Raw genomic sequence first — 14,599 nt, 5'->3', positions numbered from 1 at the left:
GAGCCGGGCTCCGCAGAGCGCTGCGGGGCGGGCAGGACGGCGCTGCCTCAGAGGCGCTCGCCCCGCCCCGCCCCGTGCCCGCCCGGCCCGGCCTCGGGGCCCTGCTGCTGGTGGCCCTCGGGTCGTGCCCGTGTAGCTTATACCCCAGCTCACACCCCGTGAATACCGCGAGCCTCCTTAAGACTCCACGTTGCACCAACGCCAGGGGACACATCCGTGTGAACGGTTTCACAGCTGGTGTCCCCAGCAATAGCGTGTATCGGTGCAGCACCAGTGACTGAAGCTAACGACGCCTTAGATCCCATGAATTGTACTTTATTTCTTTTTATCTATGGAAATGTAATGGGTAGGTAAGGAAGTGTAAGTAAAACTTTAACTACAGGATGCTGTATAACAAAAGATAAGGAAACGTCTCAAGAAACAAAAACAGCTAAAGCTGCTTGCAAAGCATGGAACACTGGGGCAGGTCTGTTGGCATCATTATTTTCACGACTTTTTTTTTCCAGGCTGGAAAAAAAAAATCCAGGTTAAAAAAAAAAAAAAAAATCAAGGCAGGGCCCGTCAGCCTGAATTCACACAGACCCAATCACTGCTCATGACAGCAGAACTGGCAGAACACAGATGTCAGCACAGCCACAAGATGGAGCAGAGTTAAATCCTCCACAATAGAGCATCAGAAGCACCTGCACAGACCATGTTCCGACTGAGATGTTTCATCTCGTGGCCTTGTAGTACTACAAATAGATGCTTTGACTTCCTCACCAGTTATTGAAGTGGGGTGTGCCTGTGTGTGTAGGGTCTGAAGAACATGTAGTGCAACAGTATACTTGAACTTTCGTCTCTTGTTAGATGCAAAGGGTGTGTTTCTTCTGCAAACAGAAGATTCTAGCTAGCAATAAGGACTGAGGTCTGCTTAGCCCTGAAATCCAAGTGCTCAACTAAGGTTTAAGTTACAGTTCATTTAAACTCTGCATACTGAAGATACAGAAGCATCCTCTGCTGAATGTGAAAAGTTTCACAATGTTCTGCTTTGATAGTTCACTTCTAATAAGAGATTAAAATAATTTTCAGAATTCCAGTTTCAAGTGATGTTCTACAATTAGCTCCCAGGCTAAAGCCCATAAATCAAGAACAAACACAACTCAGTTTATTAGTTTAATAAGTCTACCGTATTACAGACCAATGCAAACCAAAATGACAACAGTCACATAATGATTAGTGTATCAGGCCTTATCTAACAGAGATTACTTGATCACTAATAATTCTGATAACTAAAGGGATTAAACTCAGTTTTGTAGAAATACCCCCTAAAAATGGATACAGCAGTTTAAATGTAATATGTTCCTTGCTAGCTGATTGCCACTTTCAAAAGTAAATGTTGCTATAGTAGACACTGTCCTACTGGAGTGCCTATGTTAATTTTGTTTTTTAAACTGAAAGACTGTGCAATTCTGAAGAATGTATAGGAATTGCAACAGGAAAACAGTAGGTATTAGCAATACAATACAAAGTGTTATATGAAATGTTAAAACTAGTCCTTAATTCAGTATTTAATGAATAATTTTAAACATGAAGACATCGCTTATAAGAACTAAAACAGACCAGATATACCACAATTTTGAAAAGGTAGAAACTTATAAATTCAAAAGTTTAGCAACTCAGGCAAAGATCATCTTAAGCTATCCATGCAAGTTTTCGATAGCTCCTCTCTTAAAGTTGCTAAAAACAAATAACCCCAACCCTCCTTAAAAGGACCCAATCTTTAGCCACATGCAGCATTAATGCTATTTTTACTCTTCTACTTCAGCACTTGTTTCAAGAGCATTGCTCTCTTTGTGGATAAATGCAGTGCCTTGTGATTCCAGATCTCCCAGCTGTTCCCATGAAGAGACACATGGATCGTGATCTTTAACAGTATCGGACGGCTTACACATCTTCTCCCGAATGCGTTGAGAATATCTCAAGGGAGTTACAATTTTCAGGTCTTTAGCACTGGAGTCATTTGCCTCATGTTGCATCTTCACACTTCAGAAAAGAAAAAAGCACACCACTAAAACCAGGCACACCATCTTACAACAGATTACCTCTGTAGCATCTAGAAGAAACGGCAAGTCATGATTCCTATTCACCTCTTCCCTAGTCCCATAGCCAAAGGAAGTGGGAAACTGGCCCTTTCCCATTCATACAGTTAAAACCAGATGTACAACTCTTCTTGGGCAAAATATTTTAACCTGGAGAACCTCCTGAGAAGAGTTTCCAAAGATTAAGTCCCCTCCATTCCATCGGGGGGAAACTGCTCTTTCTTCTAGGAGGGCTAGTGCTTTCTTCAAAGAAACCTTATGACAAAAATTAATTTAAATGTTAGTTGTTTTGACCCAAGATTACTACCTAAGCAATCCTAAAAAACTAAGTGTTTGAGAGCTTTTAACTAGGTGTTCACAAGTGCAGTGCCTCCCTGTTTTAACAGGACACAAACATTACTGTTCCTGCAGACATTGTAAACTTCCCAGTTACCTGAAGTAATCTTACCTCTCCAAGTATGGTGTGGTAGGTGGATTGTGTCTCATTAAATAAGATGTGTCATCCTCCTTCTCAAGAGAATTAACTGGTTGGGCTGTATCTTTTACACCATCCTCATTCGGCTCTGCTGTTTCACATTTTCCTTTCTTTTTCTTAGATTCTTTAGTCTTGTGCTTTTTCTTCTTTTTTGGCAAGATCTCTTCTCTTGGTTTCAAGTCTAAATCAGTTTCTTCTTTTTTGATCACTTCACTGTTAGTCTCTGCCTTTGTGTGATCACTCTCCGCTTTTTGGTCATCATCAGAGCCGAGATCCTTGGAGGCCTTCCCAACCTGCTCTGCAGATGAATTTGGTTCCTTGCTGACTTCCACTGCATCACTTAAATTAGTTTGTGTTACAGTTCCCCCTAAAATATTAATATTGAAAAAAGTACAACTGTAATTAGTTATAATTAAAGAGAAGTTAATGTTAGATAGATCTCTGAAATCTTAAAGCTTTACATGAGAATGAAATTTAAGTATGTGTTGAGCTTGAGTCAGCAATTTAAATTACTAGTTTTAGTCACCTGCAACCTGAAAAATCAGGCTTAGAACATCCTGAGAAGTCATTCTGTTCCTTCTCAAGCACAGCAGCTCTAAGAAAGTATTTTAGTCAGTTTCTGGGATTAAATACTTGTCAGGTTACATTATATTGAATGGGAATGTATATGGCTAGTTTGCTTCCAACATTGAAATATTTACTGCCTTTAAATGACACTATGCCATAATACAGCTATGCATCTGCTAATGAAATAGTTTGTGTGTCAAAGGTGCAACTGATTTTTAGCTTTTTGATTACCAGGTAAAATAGCTGAACAACATTGCTCTGATAGAGTTTAAGTAGAACGTTCGAATATGAAAGCATCTCTACTACTCATTTTAACATGCCCACAATTGAAAAGTATTAATTTAGTCAAGGTTGTTTTCAAAGGTAGCCAAGTACAAAATGATCACAGAAGCTTCCATAAAATAGAATTTAATATAGGTACAAACAGTTTAGACAGTTAGCTTGTGTTGCCTGTTAAAGCCAAACGTTTAACTAGAATATTGAGACTTACCATCCTCAGACCTGAAAAGGCTTTCAGTATTTTTCATACTATCTATTAGTGCATGTCGTAGTTCATCTTTAGGCTGGAAAAAAGTTGCATTGTTTTAGAAAAACAATTCCAAAATTAACCAACATTTCAACTTACTTGGTGTAACAGTTACAGGGAAAGTGATATAGATCACATGATGTTCATGTTACAACCCCTTTTTTTTAATCCTGTTTAGACACAAGTCAGAACACAAGTGAATCCTGTATTTTCTGTATCTGGTGCACTAAGGTTCTATTTCACAAATCACAGAATTGTCATGGTTGGAAAAGACCTCTAAGGTCACAGCCCAACTATCAATCCAGAAAAAAACATCATGCCCACTAGATCACGTCCTGAAGTGCCACGTCTATGCAGTGTTTTAATACCTCCAGGGATAGTGACGCAACCACCTCCCTGGGCACCCCATTCCAGTGCCTAACTACTCTTTTGGTAAAGAAATTCTTCCTAATATCTGGTCTAAATCTCACCTGGCACAACTTCAGGCCTTTTCTCTAGCTCTATCATTATTTATTTAGGAGAAGAGGCCCTGAAATCTTACTGGGAGTAAAGCTCAAGAATTATGTCCATCACTAAATGTAAAACTAAATTCTGTTTTGGGTTTCTAGTGATACTAGAAATCAGTCCTTAATTTCTTCTTGGAGGAACATCATACAGTATTTTGATGATCCTAAACCTTTCTTCTTAAAAGTAGTAAGGATCTAGAGTGTTTACAGAGCAAACCAAATTTTTTTTTATGTTTAAGTAGGTCATATGGCTCTCCTACTACAAAAGGACTTACTAAGATCAGAAACAGTTGTATTTTGTATACCATACTCTCGTGCATTTATATTTGTTAATCTCACACACTTCAAGACAAACTGCTCACCATTGCTCCTTCCAAAATGGCCTCCTCAAAGACAGCAATTATCTTTTCAAGAGGGCCCATCTGTTCAAGACGCATACAACAGATCCAATATTTTGCAAGCTTTTTAGCCCCAGGAATGCCCTGTGTCAGATCTTCCAACTTTGCACGTATTTCATCACCTTGACATCCCTAAAGTCAACACAAGAGCAGAGATTTAAATGCAGCATTATATCTTAGAATCAGAGAATCATAGAATGGTTTGAGTTGGAAGAGATCTTAAAGATCATCTAGTTCCAACTCACCTGCATTGGCCCAGACACCTTCCACTAGACCAGGTTGCTCCAAGCCCCATCCAGCCTGGCCTTGAAAACATCCAGGGCTAGGGCTTCCACAACTTCCCTGAGCAACCTGTTCCAATGTCTTACCACCCTCACACTGAAAAATTTCTTCTTAATGTCTAACCCAAATCTCCCCTCTGCTAGTTTTAAGCCATTATCCCTTGTCCTCTTGCTACAAAGCCGTTGTAAAAAGTCCCTCCCAAGCTTTCTTGTAGACCCTTTCAGATACCGGAAGGCCACTAAAAGGTTTCCCTGGAGCCTTCTCCTCCAGGCTGAGACTTAAACTTGTTTAACATGAATTACCTCATAGTTAATCCCATTACATTATAGCTTTTCTACTTTATTACATTACCATTATTGCCTAATCTTATTGGTTAGTCCAGTAAGTGAAACTTAAGTAAGAACTTACTTCTTCAGGTGTTGGCAAAAAGCTATGATATTGCTTAATTGGGGAGCAATTAGTCCTCAGATTAGCATCAGATTCAGAGATCCAGCACACCTGTAGAACTTGCATGTTACAGGGACCTGTATGATTAGAACATGATATGCAAAGGACTGAATACCTGTTCAGTTAACTGCAGACATTCTTCAAGAGTCTTGTTGACCTTTTCACTACATAATACATGCTCTAAAGAATCCCCAGAAGAGAATTCTTGTTCTTCACTTTTAGAGTGGGGTCCCGGAAGCACAGATATAGGAGGTCTCCTCATCACTTTTCCTCTCGATGCCCTCCATTCATCCAAGCGAGCTCTGTATGTAAGAATATTATTAGCTGAAGTGACAGATGTTTTATCATTTTTTACATTGACTGACAGTAACTAGGGTAAGTCATACAAAGATGTATGTACTTGCCAGATAGTCCTTGAGTCTTCTCCCTTAAATCCTAAAAGGAATACAGCTGTAATTTAGCCCTGCATGGAAATTTCAGAACTATGCATATCACTATCCGCTTTAAGTCTAGAATCATGGAATTGTCAAGTCCTTTTCTGCCAGGCAACTTTCAAGCTACTCTTCCCCAAGCCTGTAGCTTTGCAGGGGGTTGTTGTATGTATGTATATGTACGGCTTTGTCAAACAGTGAGATGGGAAAACATCAACAAAGCATATAAACAATGATAAAGAAACTCAGGCTGGCCCAAAGGTACAACTAGAAGGGAGAATTAAGTATGGATAGGAAGCAAAGCTTCCCGACAAATTAAAAGCGCTCTCTCTCTCTCTCAAAGAAACTAGTATTGAGGATCTTTGCTCCTCAAGAGTTTTGAAACCATAGTCAAGAAAAGGCATGAGCAAGGAAACAAATGATATCATCTATCCTCTTCTATTCCAGATTTCAATTTTTCTGAAGCATTGCATCAAGACATTGAAGTAATACCATGTGTGATGAGTTGAGTCTGAAAATTTTCTGCTTTGCTGCTGCACTACTTAACTGCTCTACAGCTTTATACATAAATTCTAACTTCTCTCTTCTCATGAGAGAAGATCTTTCGAGGTCCCTTCCAACCCCTATGATTCTATGATTCTATGAGGGAGAGAAGTGCTCCCCATTGGCATTAGGAAATACTGAAACATTCTGACTGAAGTTCTGTACCGTCACCACTTGACTAGTCACAGCTCAACAAGTTACAAGCTGTAACTGTACAACTCAGGAAGTTTAGGCTTCCAAATATATGCTGTATTTTACCTGTGTAAAACATGGAAAATGTCCTCTTTGGTGGAAGAATATAAAGCAATAATGTGATGGCAAAGAATTGCACTTGAATCTCTTGATAGAAATTTTGGTAACCATACAAAACTGTCAGGATCCTCTCTTAACTTTAGCTATATTCTTTAATAGGTCCAGAATCAGATTCTGTATGAGAACTAAGACAAATATTTCTTGATGAAATTTGAAGTAGTGGAAGAGAGACATTAGGTGTCAAATTTAACAATCCAAAGCAATTAAAGAATTTTTCTAATATGTGCTCAATAAAATCTCAATTATTTTTAATCAGCCTAATGTAAATCTCATTGCTCTGCTTAAAAAAAAAAATCAATCAAGAAATATTGTAAAGAAATTGTGCCAGATGTATCAACCCAAAAGGTTATCTCTAATGAATGTGTTGAAAAAGCTGTTTAGCAGCATTACTGCCATCATGACAATACGGAAGGTTTAAATATCCAGTGTCTTAATCTGTAATCTTAACATCCATATTCTGTCAGGTGCTCCTGTGACCAGTCAAAATGTAGCTTTGATTGCTGTGACAAATAATTATGGTTAATAAAATTGCTTTACTTTTTTTTTTTTTAAAGGAGTGGTATCTATGTGCAATTCACTTACAGGTTAATCTGTCATGCTTAAAGCTGTCACAACACATAGCCTAAAAATAACAAAGAGCTTGAACAATATACAGTTTATGTTTGTAACTGCACAGGACAAGCCATAAGCCTGAAGAGCGGGTGCAATTAGTCTGAATTCTGATTTCTCAGTATTAAGTCTACAGTTTTAGTCTGCTGCCCTTAGGCATAAAGTCAGACACTCAATTATCTTATTTTTCAGTGCCTATATGTCAAGAAATAGAACAGAATAGGTATTATTGGAAAGAAGGTCTAAATACCTCCCACGATCAAGCTACTAATTAACTGAGTAGTTCAGTTACCTTCTCTCTTCTGCTGACTCTTTTGGCAGAATAGATTTTCTGTTGCCATTAGTTTTAGAATCCTGTCCCAACTTTGTAACAGGATCAAGAGAAATTGTTTGTGCTGGAGCTTTTGGTCTTGCATCTGTACATTTCTTCACGCCTAGTACTCTGCGGTCAGAAACGTTAGAAGCAGCCTTCAGTGGCTGTGGTCCCCATCCACCCACCCTTTTTTGGACTGTTACTTTCTTTAGTGCTACAGCAGATGTCAGTTGCTGCTTCTTCAGATGAGATTGTGAGTTAACAGCAGCTTTGTCAGTTGGTTCACTCTGGAATGGGAGGACACCATTTGGTTTTACAGAATTCCGGTGGTTTGTGATTTTCATGGTCTTCAGAACTACACCAGAGCTGTCTGTGGATGAAGAACTTGCTGCTCGTTTGGTGGCAGAAGGAAGGAGCTTCTTGTCTGGCAAAGAACTCTTTTCCACCTCACTTTTTGGTGCCTTTCGGAAGGAGTTTATCTTGGATTGGATAACTTTGCCACGGTATGTACCAAGCACTGGTTTCTTTGGTAGGCTGACAGTTGAATTTTGTTTTTCTGCAATCAGTTGCTTCTCTTTCCTGCGTTTTATTTGCAAGAAGGACTTGCTGAGTGACATATGCTGAGATTTTATTTCAGTGGCTTCGTGATCTTCTGTACTATAGTTGGTGCCTGGTACAGAATTTGTCAGTGTGATGGTGGAAGAGTTTAAGATAATATTTTTTTCTGAGGTTTCGCTTGATTGATCCCATGACAGTTTACTAGCATTCTCTTTATTTTCCTGAAATCAAAAGCATATTCATGGAGATGTCAGAAGTACATCCATGGTGCAAGTTACATATTTCCAAAGAGGCTTTCACTCCTCTACAGACTAAAGTGATTAACAGTTAGTGCCACTTTAAAAGCTTCTACAAAAGTAGTTTATTTATACTGAGTAGAATACTTGTCAACTATTATTGCAGAATTCACATTAAAAAAAGCAAAAAAAAGATTATTTAAATTCTGCCTTGGAAGTAAGAAGACCTAACTTGAGGCCTGCACTCTTCTTACAGAGGCAAAATTCTCAAAGCAACTGCTGGCTTTTAACTGCCAAAATTACCTTCTAAGAAGAGTCATCAAGTAGAAACTTGGTTTAGGTTGTATATAGTCACAAGTAGTATCTCAGCTTGCATACGTCATCACTTAATGGCATCACTATTCCTCCACTTAGTGTGGATAACCTACTAACACCAGGTAGCAAGTAAAGCCTCTAACTAGGGCATTAGGATATATTACCAGAAAAGGGAGAATTTTTCTTGCTTATGAGCTGTAGGATGCTGTAGTCAGACACATGAGTTTTATATGGCCCTACTAGTCCCTGAAACTCTCAACCATATGTTGTCAGCAGAACCCTAGCCCAGAGGCCATGAGAACGGGGACTAAATCCTTTCCTCCAAAGAGGATGCCCTACAGCAACTAATTCAGCATTGTCCAAGTAGCAGTTTATTATGGAAGACTGAAAGAACGAAAGGCAAGGAAAAAAACCACAACACGTGAATAGCACATGGAACCCTGCAGAAGCTGATACTTGTTCTCCTTTAAGATGCCCTTGAATTGTAAGAAAACTGCACTATGTCTTATTTTCTGGTCTGTCATTCAGGCTTAGAAGTTAGATTTGACAAAGTCAGTAACTAGAGCTTGAGTGAAAGGGCTGCTATTTAAGGAAGCTATGCAGTTTAACTCAAATGTAAAATCACACGATACATTAACACACAGTAAAATATCTCCCTTCAGGAAATTTCTAAACCCTTTCTACTCAGTTTTGAATTTTTTCTTCTTAATACTCAGTTTCGAATTTCTAAGGTTTCGCTTTCCTCCTCAGATAACACCAGGTCTCTCAAATCTTTTGAAGCCCAATCTTAAAATCATCTAACACGAAGGCAGGTTTTGTGTTTTTTCCTCACCTTTCCCTTACAACAGGTCAGGAGAAAAACCTGTATTTTACTATTTCTAAGCAGTACAACAATGTGCATCTTAATTCAGGAAAAGTGACACAAAATGATACAGTGAAATACACCCTTGAACTCTTGATTAAGTTTTAGCATCTACTTCTCACTTCATCAGATTTGCCATCATCACAAATGAAAAACCACACACATTCAGCAGTTTTGTTAGTTGTTTTTCTTCCAAGCAATACACTACAATAATTCTCTACTGTGACAGAAGGCCTTGCTCAGATTTTAAATAGCTTCCCCCAACACTGAAAATATATCCAAAAAGTTCTGAGAGTTTCAAGAGAAGCTGTTAAAATTTAATCATTATTTGAGCAATAGTGATATCCTCTTTAAGCTGCTCTCCAGTCAGGTACAAACTGAATATCAATATGATGCCTTGCATACAGTAATGCAACAGTTCTCCAAAATACACACAATAAGCAGCCACTGAGTAAAGCTTTAACAACTGCACCTCTGCACCTGAAAACTTCTCATGCTCTGGAGGTTGTATAAATTAATTACAGCTTAAGTGAGTGGCATGTTGCAGCCACAGAAACAGTGCTATGAGCATTAGTTATCAGTCAAAAACTTACCATTTTTGGCTTTGGAGCTGTTGAGAGCTGTATTTTGTCTTGCAGTTTACTGCTAGTTGCTCTCCTAGTTCTGCTACTGCTTGAAAAAAAAAAAAAGACATTAAATCATGCTGCAACAAAAAGGAACGTATTTTAAGACTAAGTTCACATGATCCAGGTGAGAGTCTGCAGGCTGAGTCCTTCTCTGTTCGGCTTGTACTCTTACTTCAGGAAAAAAAAAAAAAAAGGGCTAAGCAAAGACTGATCAGGGACCAGACTGCAAAACACTGCTCTTGCGCCACAAAGAGCTGATTAAGAGAGGGGAAGAAAAGAGAACATGCTTACTGCAGGTGCCATTCTCATGTTTAAGGATGAAACACCAACCTGTCTGGCCTGATACATCAGCTACAGCAGGTCAAGCTTCTAAACACTGCAGTTGAGGGGGAAGAAGGAGCAGCACAGGGAGCTGAAGTTCAGCTACTGCCACCATCAGAGACCAGGCCATTTGAGGCAAGCCTGAACAAGGATACATCATTCCAACCACACTGACAGGTTTCAGAACCTGCAGTCAGGCACCAGAGCTGGCATCAGACTACCCAGTAACAAAACCGCCAAGACCAGTATTGTCTCTTAGCAACTATGAAAATGTAGTGACAGCTCAGAAGAAAACCATCTCAGTTTAAGGTTACAAAATCCAAATTATTCCTCAAAATGCTTTATGGCAGATTATATGAAACATGTAGCACTGTTGCATGTGACTGAAAATTAACATTCCAGTTGGCAACTGATATCTTTGCATCAAATGATCTACTGGAAGCTCAGTTGAAAATAAAGGTACATTAGAAAAAAGATAATTAGTAACATTAAAATGCTGGAGACAGCAGTCTGCATCATGCTATCACCTCCATGTCACCTATGATAGAGAATTAATGTTAAGATGAGAAGTCATAGAATCACTTAGGTTGGAAAGATCTTAAAGATCATTGAGTACTGTTAATGTAGCGCTGCCAAGTCCACTACTTAAACCATGTCCCTAACCACCATGTCTGCACATCTTTTAATTACCTCCAGGGGTGGTGACTCAACCACTCCCCTGGACAACCTGTTCCAGTCCCTGACAACCCTTTCCGTGAAGACATAACCAATCTAAACCTCCCCTGGTGCAACTTGAGGACATCCTCTCATCCTATTGTTTGTTACGTGGGAGAAGACACCGACACTCAACTCGCTACAACCTCCTTTCGTGTAGTCAACAGTATGGAACAGTTCACAAAAGAGAAATATCTGCAAAATAAAAGCATTTGTCAGCCTGACATACATGATGGCTCTGAACAATGACTTAACTGAAGACTGTGAAAAGCCCTGGAAATTAGTAGCCAGAGAGGAAACTGAAAGTAGGGAAAACTAAACCTAAATTAAGAGTGTTGCTACAACGAATGTAATTAACACTGATTCTCTAACACAAGATAGTTTCTACAACATGAAAGCACTGGCCTTTTCCTGCTACACAGAACTAGTCTTTGACAGATTATATTTATCCTTGTCCTTTATGTGCATTTTACATTCAAAAGTAATTTTTCAGTTAGATTTGTGCTACCAAATAGTTCTGTGTTGTTGCCACTTTTGAGTACACAAAATGGCAAGCCTTCCCATTTAGATGGGAACAAATTTCAGACTGAAATTCACTGTTAGCAAAAACATTGCAACACCATGAACATTAGAGCCAAAACTCTCTATACTTCTTCACACTACTGTCTTCTCTAGAGAAAATTATGTTGCTTATTGGGTCTCATACTAAATTTCCAGACCTTAGATAACAGCAAGAAGATTTAAATTCAAGTCAATAAAAAGTAGCACTACTAATTGGTGACAGGTGCCCGCATTGTCTTTACAGAACAGTATGCCTACCTGCTGGCCATCACACTGGCTGGGTTTTATTACAGTATATATGCTTTTAGCAGAAAATAGTGAATTAGTAACTACAGAAACACAATGAAGGTATCCTGTCCTGTCTCAGTCTCTAGAGAAGGAGATAATATACTTCATTAATTGCACCTATCATGCAATTGGTTAACAGTAACTTATGGTATTTGCTGATAATGAAGGACTTTAGGAAATTCACGTGGTCACCAGTTTCATTCCATGGTCCCACCTTTTGGTTGAGGTTCTCTGTAAGAACTGCTATCTATGTCTTTCCCACCTACCATGGACCTTTCAAAGGGAATGTAAGCCATAGCAAAATACTACCTGATTGATGTCTGGTTTTCTTGAATGGGCACACCAGAAAAGGTCTTTTTTCTTGATAGATATTCTTCAACTTTCTGTCGTCTTTGTTCTAGTGAGTTTAAAAAAAAAACACACTTATTACACTTTCAGCAAGCACGTGTTTCACCTGTGACAGTAGCAAGTTAAGTATAGCACACAGAAAAAATATTACGCATGTGAACTCAACTGACCATCTGTAAAATAATTTGTTTCTCTTCAGTTGTCATCTGGGCATGTGCACAAATGTTGTACTAATGGGAGTGTTAATATCAGCACAAAGTGATCCTGAAAAGGTCTTAAGCCAGCTGTCACTGTCTTAATAGAATCATAGAATCATTAAGGTTGGAAGGGACCTTTAAGATCAAGTTCCAACCCCCCTGCCATGAGCAGGGAACCCTACCTCCAGAGCAGGTTGCACAAAACCTCATCTAACCTGGCCTTAATAACCTCCAGGGATGGGGCATCAGCAGCCTCCCTAGGCAACCCATTTCAGCTCCTCACCACCCTTATAGTGAATAATTTCTTCCTAATATCTAACCTAAATCTCCCCTTTTTCAGTTTAAAACCATTATCCCTTGTCCTATCACTATCTTCTCTGATGACAAGCCCTTCCCCAGCTTTCCTGTAGCCCCCCTTCAAGTACTGGAAGCTGCTATAACGTCTCCCCAGGGCCTTCTCTTCTGTAGGCTGGACAACCCCAATGTTCTTAGCCTGTCTTCATACCAGAGGTGCTCCAGGCTTTTGATCATCTTGGTGGCCCAACCCTCTCCAACAGCTCCATGTCTTTCCTGTGCTGAGGGCACCAGAACTGTACACAGTATTCCAGGTGGGGTCTCACCAGAACAGAGTAGAGGGGCAGAATCTCCTCCCTGGCCCTGCTGGCCACACTTCTTTTGATGCAGCCCAAGATGTGATTGGCCCTCTAGGCTGCAAGTGCAGACTGGCGGCTCATGTCGAGCTTCTCATCTACTAGCACCCTCAAGTCCTTCTCTTCAGGACTGCTCACAATCCGTTCTCCCCTCAGCCTGTACTTGCGCCTGGAGTTGTGCTGACCCAGGTGCAGGACCCTGCACTTGGCCTTATTGAACTTCATGAGGTTGGCACTGGCCCAGCTCTCCAGCCTGTCAAGGTCCCTCTGGATGGCCTCCCTTCCCTCTAGGGTGTCAACCACACCACACAGCTTGGTATCATCAGCAAACTTGCTGAGGATACACTCAGTCCCACTGTCCATGTCTCCAACAAAGATGTTAAACAACACAGAAAGTCATTCCAGAACAGGACACTTTCCTATGTTTCTGCTGGTTGCAGAGACGTTCTTCACAGGACCATATTGTTGATCTTTTTCAGAGACCTTTCATTATTCCTGTAGGGTACTAGTGATACTGGCTTGCTGGAAGCAGCTGAGATAAGATGATCCTGCCACCCAAAGCAAGCTCAAGCATCCACACAACCAGTCTAGAGAGTTTCTACAGACTACAACTTTTTCACATACAGTAGGATGTGAAAGCAAGAAGATAAAGCATTATCTTTAACTCGGAAAAGCAATTCCTTTATGGCTTTCAGGTAAAAAACTGTTATCCCACACAACGGGTTAGCTACCCTCTGATCCTCCTCAGAGTATGGGAGCACTGAAAAAGGCAGGTTCTTACGCACTGGCACAGCACAGCCTGAAACACACAGCCAGCAGAGCGGACTCAGACTTCGGCTGCATCCCACTGAGAATACGATGCCTTTTCAGCACAGCTGCCCAAGCCGCTGGGCGCTGCCCATCATCTGCTTCTGAAGAGGCCAGAGACAACCTGCCCGGAGCCGCTGCACGGCAGCCAGCTCGGCCTGCGTCCCAGGGCCTCGCAGGCACCTTCTGCCTCGGAAAATCCGGCCTCACCAGAGAAATACCGTTAGCTCAACGTGCAGAAGCCCAGCCGGAGGGTGAAGTCTCATCGACCAGCTGGCCCCGGTCTGAAGCTCTAAGGCTACCACAGCGGCCGCTGCTGCCAAGACCTGCCCGGTCTTGGGCCCCACACGAGGCGCGGGCCCTGCTCTCTCACTCCCCTCTCCCACCGGCTCCTCCCGCACCCGCCGCGGCCTCGCCCGGGGCCAGGCGGGGCGGTCACGACAGGCAGCCTCGGCAGCGGGCTCCGCCAGCGGAGGGGCAGCTCAGCCCCCCGGAGCTGGGTCCCCCGGTGCCCGCCCCGCGGCCTTACCTCGGTAGGCCGGCTCGGACCTGCGGCTGGAGGGGAGCTGCAGCGGGGCCGGCGCCGCCATGGCCGCTGCGGGAGCGAGGCGGGGGGGGGAAGGCGC

The 14,599-nt window shown here is 41.2% G+C and overlaps 1 protein-coding gene across 1 annotated transcript; it reads right to left on the bottom strand.

The window, feature by feature from the left end:
- Nucleotides 1-1,229: 1,229 nt before the first annotated feature.
- Nucleotides 1,230-14,563, bottom strand: CKAP2 (cytoskeleton associated protein 2). Its single transcript, XM_051607946.1, has 9 exons — nucleotides 14,503-14,563; nucleotides 12,281-12,368; nucleotides 10,055-10,130; nucleotides 7,470-8,269; nucleotides 5,398-5,584; nucleotides 4,518-4,685; nucleotides 3,614-3,686; nucleotides 2,530-2,923; nucleotides 1,230-2,025 (listed from the first exon to the last, which is right to left on the bottom strand). The coding sequence occupies exons 1-9, from the start codon at nucleotides 14,561-14,563 to the stop codon at nucleotides 1,791-1,793; spliced, it is 2,082 nt and encodes a 693-aa protein (XP_051463906.1). The 3' UTR covers nucleotides 1,230-1,790.
- Between the last annotated feature and the right edge of the window lie 36 nt (nucleotides 14,564-14,599).

This window comes from Apus apus, chromosome 1 (genome assembly GCF_020740795.1).
Source record: "Apus apus isolate bApuApu2 chromosome 1, bApuApu2.pri.cur, whole genome shotgun sequence".
Taxonomy (NCBI): domain Eukaryota; kingdom Metazoa; phylum Chordata; class Aves; order Apodiformes; family Apodidae; genus Apus; species Apus apus.
The sequence above is the reverse complement of the archived record's forward strand: the minus strand, read 5'-3'. Positions and strand labels throughout refer to the sequence as shown.